Raw genomic sequence first — 14,037 nt, forward strand, 5'->3', positions numbered from 1 at the left:
GATCACAGATGTGGTGGTACATGTTCATGACTTTATACACAAACAGTCCTCAGAGAAATGTGGTCCCTGGAACACTGTTTGAAGATGAAATGCTTCATGAGAAGTTGCATTTGAAGTAAAATTAAAATGAATGTGTAAACATACTTAAAATGTAACAATAGTGGTCTGGTGCTCTGTTTCTGTTCTCTGATTTCTGTAATAGCCTTTATAACAATAAGTTATTATTTAAGTGATGTTGGGGATTTGAAACTGTTTTATTCTCCCACAGTTTGGATAGCCTGTGTGTAGCTGTGCATGTTATATGACTTAACCACTTCCAGGGACAGTGGGGTTTTTTTTTGAGGTGATTGGGACAGTTGTTGTCAGTATTTATTTGTCCTCAAATCAATTCGAAATCAAAACCCTAAATGAAGGCCAAATAAAAAAATATTTCTTTATTAAAAAAAAAAAAAAAGATTAAAGTACAAAATAACATCTCAAAGCTCATATTCAAATAGTGTGATATATTGGCTATACTTGGCTGAATATAATTATTCTATCTCGCTACTAACAATGAATAGTCACCAAGCAGACATCCTTAACAAACAAATATGGCAACATGTTTTTTTATCTAGTTTAACGGTATTCATATTTAATTTCTTGCCAAAGCAAGTTTCCAACTCAAAGCGAAATTAGCGAGGGGAACCTGAAGGCACCACCGTAGGCTGCGGGCTGATGATGTCAGTTCAGGGGCTGTAGGAGTTTCTGTATCTCCCTGTGTGAGTAGGCAGGCAGGGGAGAAGAGGAGGGGAGGAAAAGTGTGTTTACACAGACGGCAAACTGCCTGGGGAATCGTAGGGGAGAGGAAGTCAGCCGGCTCTGTGTCTGCCTGCTCCAACTTCCTGCTCAGAAAAAGAAAAAAGCCCAGGATCCTATTTCAGACCAGCACAACTGTGTCGGGCAGAAGTAAGCATGGAAAAACAAAGAATCACACGAGCTTCACCGTAAAGTTTCGAGCAAACCACCGAGGAAGAAATTGCAGGTAAAGTAAAATTAATAACAGATATCTATGAACGAAGTTTTGCTGGCCTGTAGAGGCTATGGACGCATGTTTAGTTGTATTACCGATTATTGATCAACACTGAATATGAATTGTTTTTTGTTGTAAAGTGTTTGTCTTGTGTTAAACTTGTCTGATCCGGTGGATTTTAAACTTTTACGCAAGAATAGTTACGCACTTAGACACAGTTGTGCCGTCTTCCGGTCCGGGCAACATCTTGAAAATGAGTCAGTAGGACAGAATAAGGATCCAGAGCTCTGTGCGCAACAGTTCGTGCAGCTTTCAAGTCTCAGATACAAATAAGGGGAAGCAAACAAAAGACGCGAATTGCATGGACAGACTCCACGGTCGCTGTTTGGAGATGCGTTTCTTATGGGCCCATGTTGAATTTTTCCACCGTCTGCGAACAGGAAGAGAGCAGATTTAGTCATGGCTAAGTAATGTCTGCGCGCACACTCCATCTAATCTCATTAGGAGTTTCCGTTCAGCCAACACACTGGATTGCTTTGTGCGTACGGCGAGACCTCAGACTGAGCATCCGCATCAGGGCTCCTGATCCCGGCCCAAAACCACTAACTACAATGTCCCGGAATATTCCTAGAAAGAGGAGTGCCATACCTGTATGACTCATAAGACTGATGCTATCTCTGTGAGGCAGGCCAAAAAACTCGTATTGCAAGTAAAGAAGCAACAGTAAGGTTATTATCACTTTATTATAGGTTACTTGTGATATTGAAATTCTGATCTCCAAAAAAGCAGCTCTATTCTTTAGTGGACCTTTGTTCAGCATCTTTGAAAAGGTGAATGTTAATGAGCAACACTAGACTTGTCTACTCAAAAGCCCTTTATTGGCGGGGTTTCCTTTTTGCCTCAAAGTGTTTAAAAGGTCTGGGTTCAGAATGGGTTACAGGGTGGAGCTGTGAAAAAAAAAAAGTGGGGCAATATTTTCATCTTGTGACTTTCTGTCCCTTTGGGATTCTGATAGGAAGTGTGGCAAGAGGGAAACGCTCCCCTGCTGTGGGATCCCCTCTCCTCACTATTTGTCCTTGGAAGTAGAATAGGAGGAAGTCCGGACTCTGACAGGTTTTTTAGTTTCACATGGCAGATAGAAAACTCAGGGGAGAGCGAGTGTCGGAAATGAGTTCAACCCTCCCTCTGTCTCTCTTCTTTGAGCCACTGAGGTATCTTGTCATTAAAAAGTCAGTCCGCAATCACAGTTCTGTAGCACCAAGCAAAAGTTCCTCCGCACACATCCAAGTTAAGATTACACAGGCAGGTGTGTTGGATGGAGGACAGTTTGTTGTGTAAATCCTTCAATTCTGTTGCAAAAAAATACTTCCGCTTTGTCCTACTTTGGGGAATGTATAAACACTATTTATACTATTTTTAAGTGTCTGATTACAGTATTATTTACTGCTACTGATCAACGATGAGCATCACTTTATTTTACATCAAACTATTTTTACATTCACGTTCACTTCTTAATTTGTGAGACTTATCAGTCAGTACCAAGAAACATTTAGTTTGAGCCCCACCAAAATCTTCTTGTCTGCTACTTATTGACATTTTTCTCATCAAATAATCTGTGAAAGATTTGGAGTTGTTTCACGTTTCCTGTTTTGTTCAATTACAATTCAAAGCGGCAGGCAGCGACATTTCCCCATGTGTGATGCTGGAAATTGTGCTGCTACATGATTAGCAATTTATAAGAAATTATTGTACATTTTGTTTTTATCTACATTTTATTTCAGTTTCCCCTCATCACTCCCTCCCCGACACACACACACACACACACACACACACACACACACACACACTCCTCTGAGGCAGACAGGAGCTCCTAGGCTGCACATTCCTCTATTAAAGGAATAACCCACCCTGGGCCCGTCATACTTCCTGTGGAGAGAGGGCCAGGTTGGACCGCAGCATATTTCTGGCTTGAGCTGTTGTTCCTCTCCGTATACTTTTTTTCTCTGCTGCTGCTACATTACACTTCTCTCTTTAACACTGTTCTATTCATCACCAGTCTACTCTTCCTTACTCCACACGTTACACCTCCGACAGGCCGGGCCTTTTGCGGACACTAACCTAGTTGTGTTTCTACGCAGACCGACAGATATAACCTTTAATTCTTTTGTCGTTCTAAACACTCACCTTTTTTTTTTAAGATTTATTTTTGGCCTTTTGTATCTTTATTTGGTAGAGATTACAGTGGACAGAGTTGGAAATCAGGGAGAGAGATGGGAACGACATGTGTGAAGGAGGCCACAGGCCGGAGTTGAACCCGGGCCACCTGCATCGAGGACTGTAGCCTCCATGCGTGGTCACGCGTGCACTCACCACTGCGCCAGCGCCCCACGAAACTCTCACCTTAAAGACAATAAAATATAGAAAGTAAAGAGCTTAAAAAGGCATCAGCTTGTCTCTCCTTCTTTAGATATTTTATCTTGTCATGTAGCACCTTGCAGGTAGAATATGTGTCTGTAGAGTGGGGAATATTCTGCGTGGGTTTGTTCCACTTTTGTCTCATAGGGGAAAAAGACCACAGGAAGAAGACCTCAGGCATCAGCATTATGAAGTTTTTAGAAAATAACCTGGAAGTCATATTTCACAGTGAAACGTTTCGCCCCTCCACTCTGCAGGTATGGACAGTGCCATCACTCTGTGGCAGTTCTTGCTGCAGCTGCTGCTGGACCAGAGTCACAAACACCTGATCTGTTGGACGTCCACAGACGGAGAGTTCAAGCTGCTCAAGTCAGAGGAAGTGGCGAAGCTGTGGGGGCTACGCAAGAACAAGACCAACATGAACTACGACAAGCTGAGCAGAGCGCTGCGATACTACTATGACAAGGTAAAGTTGAGTAGTTACAACTTGATCTTTGTTGTTGATCTCTTTAAAGCCGCATACTCCATGAATAGATACTTTCACTTCCCCTTTCTCATCAAACGTGCAGATCTCTAACTCTAGGACTCTAATATAGATGTCTCAGCAAAGCATTTGACATAGACTGGCAGAACAGCTGTCAACATCTATGTCATATTATTAAATTGATATTTGAGTCTGATGTCAGTCACGGTAAATGTGTAAATTGTTGTCATCAGTTTTACTCTTTCCTGCTTTTACAGAACATCATCAAGAAAGTGATTGGCCAGAAGTTTGTCTACAAGTTTGTGTCTTTCCCTGAGATCCTGAAGATGGACCCTCAGGCGGTGGAGATGGGCTTGGCTTCTGGAAGGTTTCCCCTGCAGGAAGGAGAGGCCTCTGAGCTTGAGGTGGAGGAAGAGGAGGAAGAGGAAGGGGAAGGGGAGGAGGAGGCCCAGAGGAGAACCCTGGCACTGGCGCAGCAGTGTCGGAACGACTACCTCCGCTCGGGTCTCTATTCCTCCTTCAGCATCAGTTCCCTGCAGAACCAGCCCGAGCTGCTCCGCGCCCTGCGGGAGCGCCAGGAGGAGCCGCGCTCTGTCATCCGCTTTGGCACCAACGCCAACGAAAGGAGCCCACCTCCTGCAAAACCCGAGTCCTACGTCTCCCCTCGCCTTTCCAAACTCCACTCCCCGCCCTCTCCCCTCACCAAACCCTCTCAGTCCAGAGGAAGCTGGAGCAACGCGGCTGAGGAGGAAGAGGAGGAGGACTCTGACCTGAGTGCTCAGCCCCTTAATCTCTCCTCCGGGCACAGGGAGCGAGCCCTGCAGCCTGAGAAGAGGAGCAGCAGCAGCAGCATTGCCAGAAGTAGCTCTAATAGTAGTAGTAACCAAGGAGATGGACTCCCACCAAAAAGCAAAAAGCCCAAAGCTCTGGAGATCTCTCCGTCCATGCTGCTCTCAGGGAGCGACATCGGCTCCATCGCCCTTAACAGTCCTGCGCTGCCGTCTGGCTCCCTCACTCCAGCCTTCTTCACAGCACAGGTGATTAACCTGAATGTAAACAACTATCCTCATCTCTGAGCAGCATGCTATGATGAAAGTACTTTTGTGTCGAGTGTGCCCGCGGTGTTTCCTCTTTAGAGCCTTTAAATTGTCACCCGTTTGAGTTGTTCCTCAGCACTCCCCTCATGTATGTTTAAGTAGGATGAATTCTCTTACTGAGTGCGACCAACATTTCAAACTGCTTCATAACCTGCATCAACTCTCTCTAGTTGAGACTTGTCTACACAACCCAAAGCGCCTCTTTTGACCCAATTTTTACACGTTGTCACTGCTCTTCTACAATTGAAGTTAAGCGGCTTTGCCTTACTGTGCCAGCTGAAGTAATCTGAGCCCAATAATAATAATGATATCTTAGAAAGAAACACAATAACTGATGCTATCTGTTTCCGTGACCTCTATGTGGCTGCCTGGCCGGCCACAGGGAGATGATGGGATTTAACCCAGAGTCTGATGTCAGTGTCCTTAAAGAGACATACGGCACGGCCTGGCATGTGCTGGTGGAAAGACTGCCGTGCTATTCATTCAATTAGCAACTTAAACCCACATTTTCTCAAGAATCAGAGTCAAGATAGAAAGAAAAGGTCAAAATAAAAAGTGAACTAAAATTGAGTAAATGTAATCACGCGCTCATGTTGTGAAGGGATTTTAAATAGTTTTGAAGAAGTTGAAGTTTAGACTCATTGAGTGACTCATTTTTGGCGATTAGTAAAACTTTGACATCACATATAACGTCACTAAGCAGTCCTGTGGGGTGAAGACGAGTCAGTGTTTTCTACCAATAAAAAGCTGAACTATCACTATTCAAACTGAACTTGAGGGGAGAAAAGACTGTGTTTGCTATACATTCAGTTGCTGATATGACAGGATTTCTTGATGGATGTTTTCTAAAATACGTTTTCAGTTTTTGTCCGTCACAACAAACTCCGAGCCGCTTTTCCTGAGTCGTGACATGTTGATTCGTTTTAATCTTTAATCCAACGAGCAGACTCTGTTGCCAAGCATCCACTGGTATTTAATAATCTATTTGAGTTCATAATGTGTTGACATTAGAGTTGTTATAGCTCCACCACATCACACACTAACTGGTATGGGTAAGGTTTAACTGGTCTGTTTGTGAGGGCCCAAAAGGAGAGATCAGAGGAAAACAAGCGATTTACAGAAATCTTCAAGTCCAGCCTGGGGAGGACGGGAGGTGGGGGGGGGGGTTAAGTGATGCCATATGCTCCAATAATTCCATTAATAATGGGAGCGAGGCCGGGTCCCTTTGCAACACTGGCTTACTTCTCTGAGGTGACACAGGGGAAAGTCTGGGAGGGAAGAGAGAGAGAGGATCATGGGGGGAGGCAGAAATTGATTTCATATGTTTTTCCTCCCCGACCTTTTTTTTCTCCCCCCCAATCAACAACATCCCCCACCGTCCAACTCCTCCTCCACCCTCCTCAGCACGTCACCCCTGTATTCTCGGGGAGAAACCACAGACTTCCTTCCTGCTCCGTCAGTTTGTTTTTCCAAACGCCAATACTCGTCCATTTACCATTCAGCATGTTTCAAATTACCAAAACCCTCAGAGCCACGCTCTCCAACCGCAGTTTTTTATTATGAAGAACTGTTGTCCTCACTGTTTTCCTCTTATTTACACCAAGTCCCCCCTCTGTGTCCCCCCTCTGTGTCCCCCCCCCCCCCCCCCTCACAGACTCCCTCTGGTCTGCTGCTGGCTCACAGTCCGCTGTTGTCAGGCATCCACTTCTGGAGCAGTCTGAGCCCCGTCGCCCCGCTCAGCCCCGCCCGGCTGCAGGGCCACAGCTCCCTTTTTCAGGTGAGAAACACACAGACACAGGTGCACAGAAAAGACAAATAAAAGCAGGAAATGAGAACAACTGGTGTGCTCTGAGGATTATTGCTTACTGTAGGAGTTTAACATTGTTGGAGGAAGTTGTGCAGGTGAAATTCAACACTCATGCAAAATCCCTGTTCTTCCCACACGTATTTAAAGGTGATAACAGAGATGTTTTTTAAGAGCTCAAGACAAACCAGGTTCTAATCATTTACAAACTCACTCATTTGTTTTTAACCCAGTAGGACTTTTACACACTCTCTAAACTAACTATGGTCTTGATGAGTCATGCAAGTTTTAATTTGACAGAAACATCATTTAAGGCTGAAAGAAGAGATGTTTTTGAAATGTGCTTAAGTAGCAGACAGCAGTGGTTGTGAAACTGGTTGAAACTTAGTAAGCAGAGGTGTCCTGTTTCAGCGCTTGTAAGAGGGAGAGGAAATCCTGTGAATACTTCCTGTTTGAGCCCAGGGGAGCCAGCCTGAACAGGGTGGACTGGTTTGAGAGCTGCTCCTCATTTGTTAAAAAAAATACACACCCACAGCACAGTTGCACACACACACGCACACAAAATACCGGATTCTTTGTGCACACACTGTTAACTTCTCCTTCTGTGGTGAAGGTACAGGGGACAGAGACGAAAAGGAAGACGCACAATGCATAAAAAAACAAAACAGGAAACTAGAGCAGTGACAATGCTGCAGTTCCTCACCGGAAAGCAGCTTTCAGAGCGCCTCCGTCCGCTTCTCGCTAACTCTCAGCCCCTCTCTCTTCCTCCACAGTTCCCCAGCCTAATCAACGGACACATGCCCATCCCCTTGCCAAATCTGGAAGGAACACCCTCCTCCCTGCTCCTGTCCCCAACCACCCACAAATCCTGATCCAGGTTCAGAGAAAAAGGAAAAAAAAAACCCATCTTCAACCATCTCACGTGAAAGTTTCTCTTCTTAGTCATCATCTACAGCCACAATCTCTTGTCTGTATTTTTTTTTTTTTTACATTTTGCTTCAGAAAAGTCCTTCAAGACAGTATGTGACCTCACTTTTTTTGCACTTGAGTTGCTTCAGATTCCAGTGATTGAAAGCACTTGGTTAAAGCCATACAATGAGCCATGATGTCTGGGAGACGCCTGAGGCTCTTAGTGATAAAGTACAGCACATTTCCACATGACCCTGTCCTCTGTGGACAGTAGTGACTGTAGCTAGCCGCTTGAGACTAGCCAGAAGCTAACTCTGCATAGAGAGCTTTTTTAATCTTGTAAAAAAAAAAAAAAGTTGTTTTTTTCTGAAATGTTCATCACAAGGTGAAACTTTTCTCTTGTGCTGTATTATTATGTATTGTATGCACTATGCTTCTCAGATAGTACCGGCTGTGCCTTGTTTTTTTGTTTTTTTTTGTCTTTTCTTTTAAAATCTTTTAATGAAGACGAGATTGCAAATCAATGAAAAACCTTTGTAACACTTGTATGTTCTCTTTTTTATACTGGACTTGGTATACAGTTTGTATTCTGTATAATTTTGTATTGTGAAGAATGTCTGTCATTTTCAATAAACAAAGCATTGAATGCTTGAATGCAGTTTCCCTATATAAACAATTTACTGTAGCTAAGCAAACAGGACAAGAATAAAAAGGAAGAAAACAGTTCATACTGTTTAAACTTTAAATTTTTATTTTCTTTGCTCTGGAAAAAAAGCTCAAATATGGGAGGATATCTGCAATGAAATCCCACACCAATAACAATAATCCACAAATAAAGTTAAAGAAATCATACAAAACATCCGTGGTAACACTGTTAAATAGACTTTGACTCGTATTCACTGGGGGCAGAACTATAGCTAGTGCTCCCTGAATCAGGAGTTCAGTGGCTGTGTGCTTCCTCATACAACAGCAGACATGCGACACAACGATGGAGGCAATCCGGAAAATGAAAAGCGATCCGTTTTTACAGTTGAAGGGAGATGGGAATGACGGAAAGGAGAGCACGTCTGTAATGTAGGAAGGCAGAGTTGCACTTCAGGCCTGATCTTTGTAACAGTCTGCAGCAGATTTAGGTGTCAGGATGAGGTGGAAAAGGAGAAGAAGGTTGTTCACGGCAGTTTAATCTCTTCTGAAGAATTCAGGAGGCGTAACTAATCCTGTAATGCCCTTGTTAATAATCCTACATTCAGCCTCTTTCTACTTGCATTTGTTCATTGGTCACAATAAGAGACCAAAGCGTCCTGGAATGATAATGCAGATATCAAGACAAGAACGCACAGCTCTCCAAATAGCCTCCAGTTAGGATAAAATCATCAGTGATATCAAAGCTGGCCGTAAAAAACCTTCAGAGTCATGATCGCATCAGATGCAGCTGAGAACAGCGGCGTGTCAGCAGGGTGAGAGACACACAAAGGTGTAGAGAGAAGACAGAAAATCAAACCCTTTTGAGTTGCTACAGAAACATCCATCTGCACGTCTCACACACCCACACACACACACACACACACACACACACACACAAACACACCGAGGAGCCTTGAGGTGCAGTTTTGTTTGTATGAAAATGGAAATAATGACAAAAAATATCACTGAAAATACCACCACTTCAAAAACAAAATTAAAAATCTATACACATTGCATGTACTCATTAAAGTGACTGAGCCAGTTAGGATTCTAGACAGTAGTTGTATTTAGCAGCAAATTCACTTCTCAATAAATACAGATGTACAGTATATAAAAGTCTCTTTTGGGCCGACACTGGGCCAAACCTGGAGAGGAGGGGGTCGGCCGCACTGTGGACGAGTTTCCCCAAGTAGATTTCTGAGGAGTGATGATGATGATGATGATGATGATGATGCTCAGCGCCAACATCAATCTCAGGTTACTGTACAGCGAGGAGCTCCTTCCCAAATAAAAAAAAACCGACAGTCCAGAGAATCTAAAACAGCATGCTTTGTCTTCTGCTCTTTCCGTTGCCTGAAGGTAAACAAAGACAATAATTAACTTCATCAGTAGAATTTACATTTAGAGATGATGTATAACAATATACACTGGATAATTTGGTCATGGATACACATAAGGGTACAACTTGGGGTCCAGTTTGGGCTCCTTTGGTTGTTCAAATTTAGTACACAGGTATGATTTATTAGCTAGTAGCAGCTCCAGGTTGCCCTGTATCCTTAGATGTGCTGACAAGTATCAGTAGATGACTTTGATGCTTCTGAAAACATTTCCCATTTTGAAGACCCTCCTGTTCACACTTCAGAATAAAAGTTATCAAAGGATTCAGTGTTGCATTATTCCTCACCTGACTCGGGGTACGATGAGTTCCGGTAGCCGGGGTCTCTCTGCAGCTGGACCTCCTTCAGTGTGAATATGGATATGTCTGCCAGACGGAGAGAAAGTCAGTCAGTGCAGCAGACATGACATCTTGCCAGGAGAACAGTGTCTTTGTTATGAAGCTGAAACTGATCCTCGCTGTACACTGCAATATCCTTCAAGCTGTACCTAGAGGAGCTCGCCAAGTCTGCAGTACAGTGCTGCCATTTCATTACTCACTCTCTGGCAGTGTGTGCACGCGTGGCCCCAGGCTCCTGAAGTACGGCTGTCTCATTGACTCATCTGCAGAGCTCCTCTTTTTCGATTCATACTGAAATACAAGGAAGTAAGAGAAAGAAAGCCATTAATGGGACGACTGAAGAATTAGGTCAGCAATGTGTGATTGTGTGTGAATGTCCTGCCGCGCCTTGATGCACTTCTTTCTATAAATACAGTCCTAACATAGCAGCAAAATGTGTCATGCTGCTTTCAACATCCCGATCATGCCTGGCAGATTTACTGAGACTCACTTTTAGGAATGACATCAGCAGGTCAATGCCATCGTTGTCCAACCTGGAGAGAGAAAGGGGGGGGGGGGGGGGGGGTGGGGGGTGGGGTTGACACACAGATGCTGGTGAGTTTAAGGAAGGAAACTCAGTCAACTATTCCACAGGATTTCCTTACAGGAAGTGACACAGAGCACAGCACTCACACACTAACTAAACAAACCAAAAACACTGACTCTAGAAAACCTAAAAAAAAAAAATCTCTCCATGCAGTCTAATCTCCTCTATTATACCTGGGTCTGTTATGAAACAATTGCTCATTTCCATCTCCAGTCTTTAGAGGGCTACCGAGAGAGGCGAGGGGGAGTTTTAGAAACTAGAAAGGTGTTTATTTAAGAGGTTGTTTCTGACTAAAATCAGATGTTTTGTGTCTTACCTTGGAGCGTGGTTAATGAGCGGCTGGGCCTTGTACTTGGGAAACTTGTAGGACTTGAACTCGTCAATGGAGGAGATGCCAGACCAGTTGTCCTCTGTGGGAGTGCCTGTGGAGGGACATTCAATCGGTCCTGTTACAGTAGGGCTAAACAGGGCAGCTGGAGGGGCTTTTCAAGCTGCGGCAGGAGGCTACATGCCAGGGCTGATACATTTACAGGATCATATTTAAAAGGTTTTTGTGATGCCTGTCAGCAGGGGGCAGCACTGACCTAGTAGCCTGAAGATGAGGTGCAGCTCGTCCTCCACTGTGGAGCCTGGGAACAGGGGTCTGCCGGCAGCCATCTCGTAGAATATACAGCCCACACCCCTGAGAGGAGAGTGAGACAGGAGGGATCAGGTGTGATGATTCTACTCAACGTGTTATCTGTCCTTATCTAGAAACCAACTTCTGACATGGAACCTTAATCATTCTAAAGAAGAGGCAGGTATTTAAAATAGCAACCATCTATACCAATCAAAGTCTTTTCACTGTACTGAACCAAAGCTCCAAACACCTGGGATTATTCCACAAATCACGGAAGGCGCTCAAAAGTCTTTCACAAAATAGAATGATGGAGATTCTTTCTAGTGCAGGATTTTAATTGCTCCTGCGTCTTCACTTCACTACAGGAACACAAAACAGGAGTGCCAGGAGTCCACTCAGTGTTTTCCAACTGTTGTCGTCACCCCTGTAGAGCTAAGCCCACTCACCACATGTCTATCTGCGTGGAGTACTCGGAGGAGCCCAGCAGTACGTCGGGAGGCCGATACCAGAGCGTTACCACCTCGTTAGAGTATGTTTTCGTGGGAACAGACTTGGCCCTCGCCAGTCCTGTGGAGAAGAAACATGAAATGAAAACAGATCCAACACACACGTTGGCTCATTCAAATCCGACTGAAGGATTTGATTCTAAAATGCACAATATTTATATTCAGTTTAAAACACCTTCATGTATGACTCTGTGTTTGTACAACTTCCATGAGTGGTTGACTTATGATGTGAAGACAAAAACAAAGCTTAATCAAACGTTTCAGTTGTTTTTTTACCAAAGTCAGCGAGCTTGAGTTCTCCCCTGTCGTTGATCAGAAGATTCTGGGGCTTCAGGTCTCGGTGGAGAACTTTCCGCCTGTGACAGTACGCCAAGCCTCGCAAGATCTGGTACAGAAAGATCTGAGGAAAAAAGATATTTGAGATCAGCAGCTCTCATCATAATGGTACCAATCTGTTTCAAATAGAGCAGCTGGTTACAAATCAAGAACATCATTTTTATAATACTGTCAGGATTACCGAGTTCCCCAGGCATGTTTTTTCATTGTTTTTAATCATGCTATTTTGCTCTGTTAGAAGCACCGTGGATTAGCCTCTGCAGTGTGTCCGTGTAGTCACAGTGATGATGACTGCTGCATCTTTGAACGTTTCATTTTACTCCCAAAAACTTTTCAACAGCTCAGCTGAAGAGTCTGAAGTAAAATGAACTCAAACGTTTCACCTTTTTGACATTCCTTTTTTTTAATTTAGATTTTTGACCCGTAAGTTTCTTTTTCTGTGTTAAAGTGAATGTTGCTAACCTTCGATCTACCAGAAAGTTGAATGGCATGGTTGAATTCAAACTGCATCATTTTTATTTTCAAATGAGAAATAATGAAATTCAAAATATTGCGATTAATCTTAATTAACTACTGAAAGTTTTAATAATGATTAATAGCCCTACTATATGGTAATAAAATGCACTGAATTCTGCTTACATTTACAAAACAAAAGTCCATGTTCCTTATATAAATAAGTTAAGTTTCTAAATGCAGTTTTTATTTCCCTCAAAAGACATCTTTAACCAAACTATCACAAATAATTCAACAAACTTATTAAGTTTCAAGTTTAAGACTTCAATTTCCATTTTCCCCCACAATGTCTCCATTCCACCACCAGGGGGCAAACTGACAGTGCTTCTACTGCTGACCCCAGCAGCCACAGAGCCCTGACACTTGATGAAGTTGGCTGGGCCAGCAGGCCGCCTGTGGAGGCTCACCTTGACATTTTGCATGCTCAGTATGTTCCCACAGTCATCCATGTACTGCTTCAAGTCTTTATCCTGGGAGAGAGAGAGATCGAAGGAGAGAGAGAGAGCGAGAGAGAGCGAGAGAGAGAGCGAGAGAGAGACAGAGACAGAGAGAGAGAGAGAGAGAGAGAGAGAGAGAGAGAGAGAGAGAGAGAGAGAGAGCGAAGGAGAGAGAGAGAAAGAGAGAGAGAGCAAAGGAGAGAGAGAGACAGAGAGAGAGAGGGAGAGAGCGAAGGAGAGAGAGAGAAAGAGAGAGAGAGCGAAGGAGAGAGAGAGAAGGAGAGAGGGGGAGAAAGAGAGAGGGGGAGAATGAGAAGAGTAGAAAGGCTCACAGGCAAACAACAAGTTGAGCCGTTGTGTTCCTGAGTTGTCATCTCATCTCTGCAGAGGCTCATGAATAACAATAATGTGAAATGAACATTGAGCATCTGTGCACAGAACAACATGCGAGTCACGCAGGAGGAAGGGGAAAGGTTCTGCATCTCTCACCAGGTACTCGAAGACCAACGTGAGCGACTTTTCTGTGTGGATGATATCGTGCAGCGTCACAATGTTGGCGTGTTTCAGGTCCTTCAGCAGGGACACTAAAGAAAAGAACACTGATGATGTGATTACACTCAAACCATGACGTTCACTTCTTTATTTATAATAACACATTGTATTTTTAAAGTACTCAAAGGCACTGTACTGCCCAGTTCAACTAAAATACAAACTATATTTATAAAGTGCGAGAAGTCAAACCATGTAAACTGCACTTCATAAATCCCTGAAACACTTAGTGCTCCTACAGAAAAGAATTAAAACAAGATCATTGCCAAAATCTGGTCAATGTTTCCATGGAAACTACTTGTTGTGTTTTGAGCTAAAATTTTTTTCATTGACTGGATCAACATTTTACCTGCT

At 43.5% G+C, this 14,037-nt stretch overlaps 2 protein-coding genes across 2 annotated transcripts in view; one reads left to right on the forward strand and one right to left on the reverse strand.

Annotated features, from left to right (window-relative positions):
• The first annotated feature begins 754 nt into the window (after positions 1-754).
• LOC306825529 (ETS domain-containing protein Elk-3-like) lies at positions 755-8,376 on the forward strand. Its single transcript, XM_079346324.1, has 5 exons — positions 755-1,021; positions 3,682-3,890; positions 4,166-4,945; positions 6,660-6,782; positions 7,583-8,376. The coding sequence occupies exons 2-5, from the start codon at positions 3,684-3,686 to the stop codon at positions 7,679-7,681; spliced, it is 1,209 nt and encodes a 402-aa protein (XP_079202450.1). The 5' UTR covers positions 755-1,021; positions 3,682-3,683; the 3' UTR covers positions 7,682-8,376.
• A 73-nt stretch (positions 8,377-8,449) lies between these two features.
• The window catches only part of LOC306825528 (cyclin-dependent kinase 17-like), a 31,323-nt gene continuing 25,735 nt past the window's right edge, over positions 8,450-14,037 (reverse strand). The window contains exons 8-17 of the mRNA XM_079346323.1: positions 13,624-13,718; positions 13,105-13,167; positions 12,125-12,248; positions 11,789-11,909; positions 11,308-11,405; positions 11,040-11,145; positions 10,628-10,670; positions 10,338-10,428; positions 10,087-10,164; positions 8,450-9,755 (exon numbers count right to left, since the gene is read on the reverse strand). Of these exons, the coding sequence (XP_079202449.1) occupies positions 9,718-9,755; positions 10,087-10,164; positions 10,338-10,428; positions 10,628-10,670; positions 11,040-11,145; positions 11,308-11,405; positions 11,789-11,909; positions 12,125-12,248; positions 13,105-13,167; positions 13,624-13,718 (857 nt within the window). The 3' untranslated portion in view covers positions 8,450-9,717. The remainder of the gene's footprint in view (positions 9,756-10,086; positions 10,165-10,337; positions 10,429-10,627; positions 10,671-11,039; positions 11,146-11,307; positions 11,406-11,788; positions 11,910-12,124; positions 12,249-13,104; positions 13,168-13,623; positions 13,719-14,037) is intronic.

This window comes from Symphodus melops, assembly GCF_947650265.1.
Source record: "Symphodus melops genome assembly, chromosome: 6".
NCBI classification, from domain to species: domain Eukaryota; kingdom Metazoa; phylum Chordata; class Actinopteri; order Labriformes; family Labridae; genus Symphodus; species Symphodus melops.

Coding starts and splice junctions, on each gene's coding strand:
- LOC306825529 (XM_079346324.1), top strand. CDS start 3,684: ATGGACAGTGCCATCACTCTGTGGCAGTTCTTGCTGCAGCTGCTGCTG. Junction 3,891..4,165: donor TGCGATACTACTATGACAAG/GTAAAGTTGAGT, acceptor CTGCTTTTACAG/AACATCATCAAGAAAGTGAT. Junction 6,783..7,582: donor GCCACAGCTCCCTTTTTCAG/GTGAGAAACACA, acceptor CTTCCTCCACAG/TTCCCCAGCCTAATCAACGG.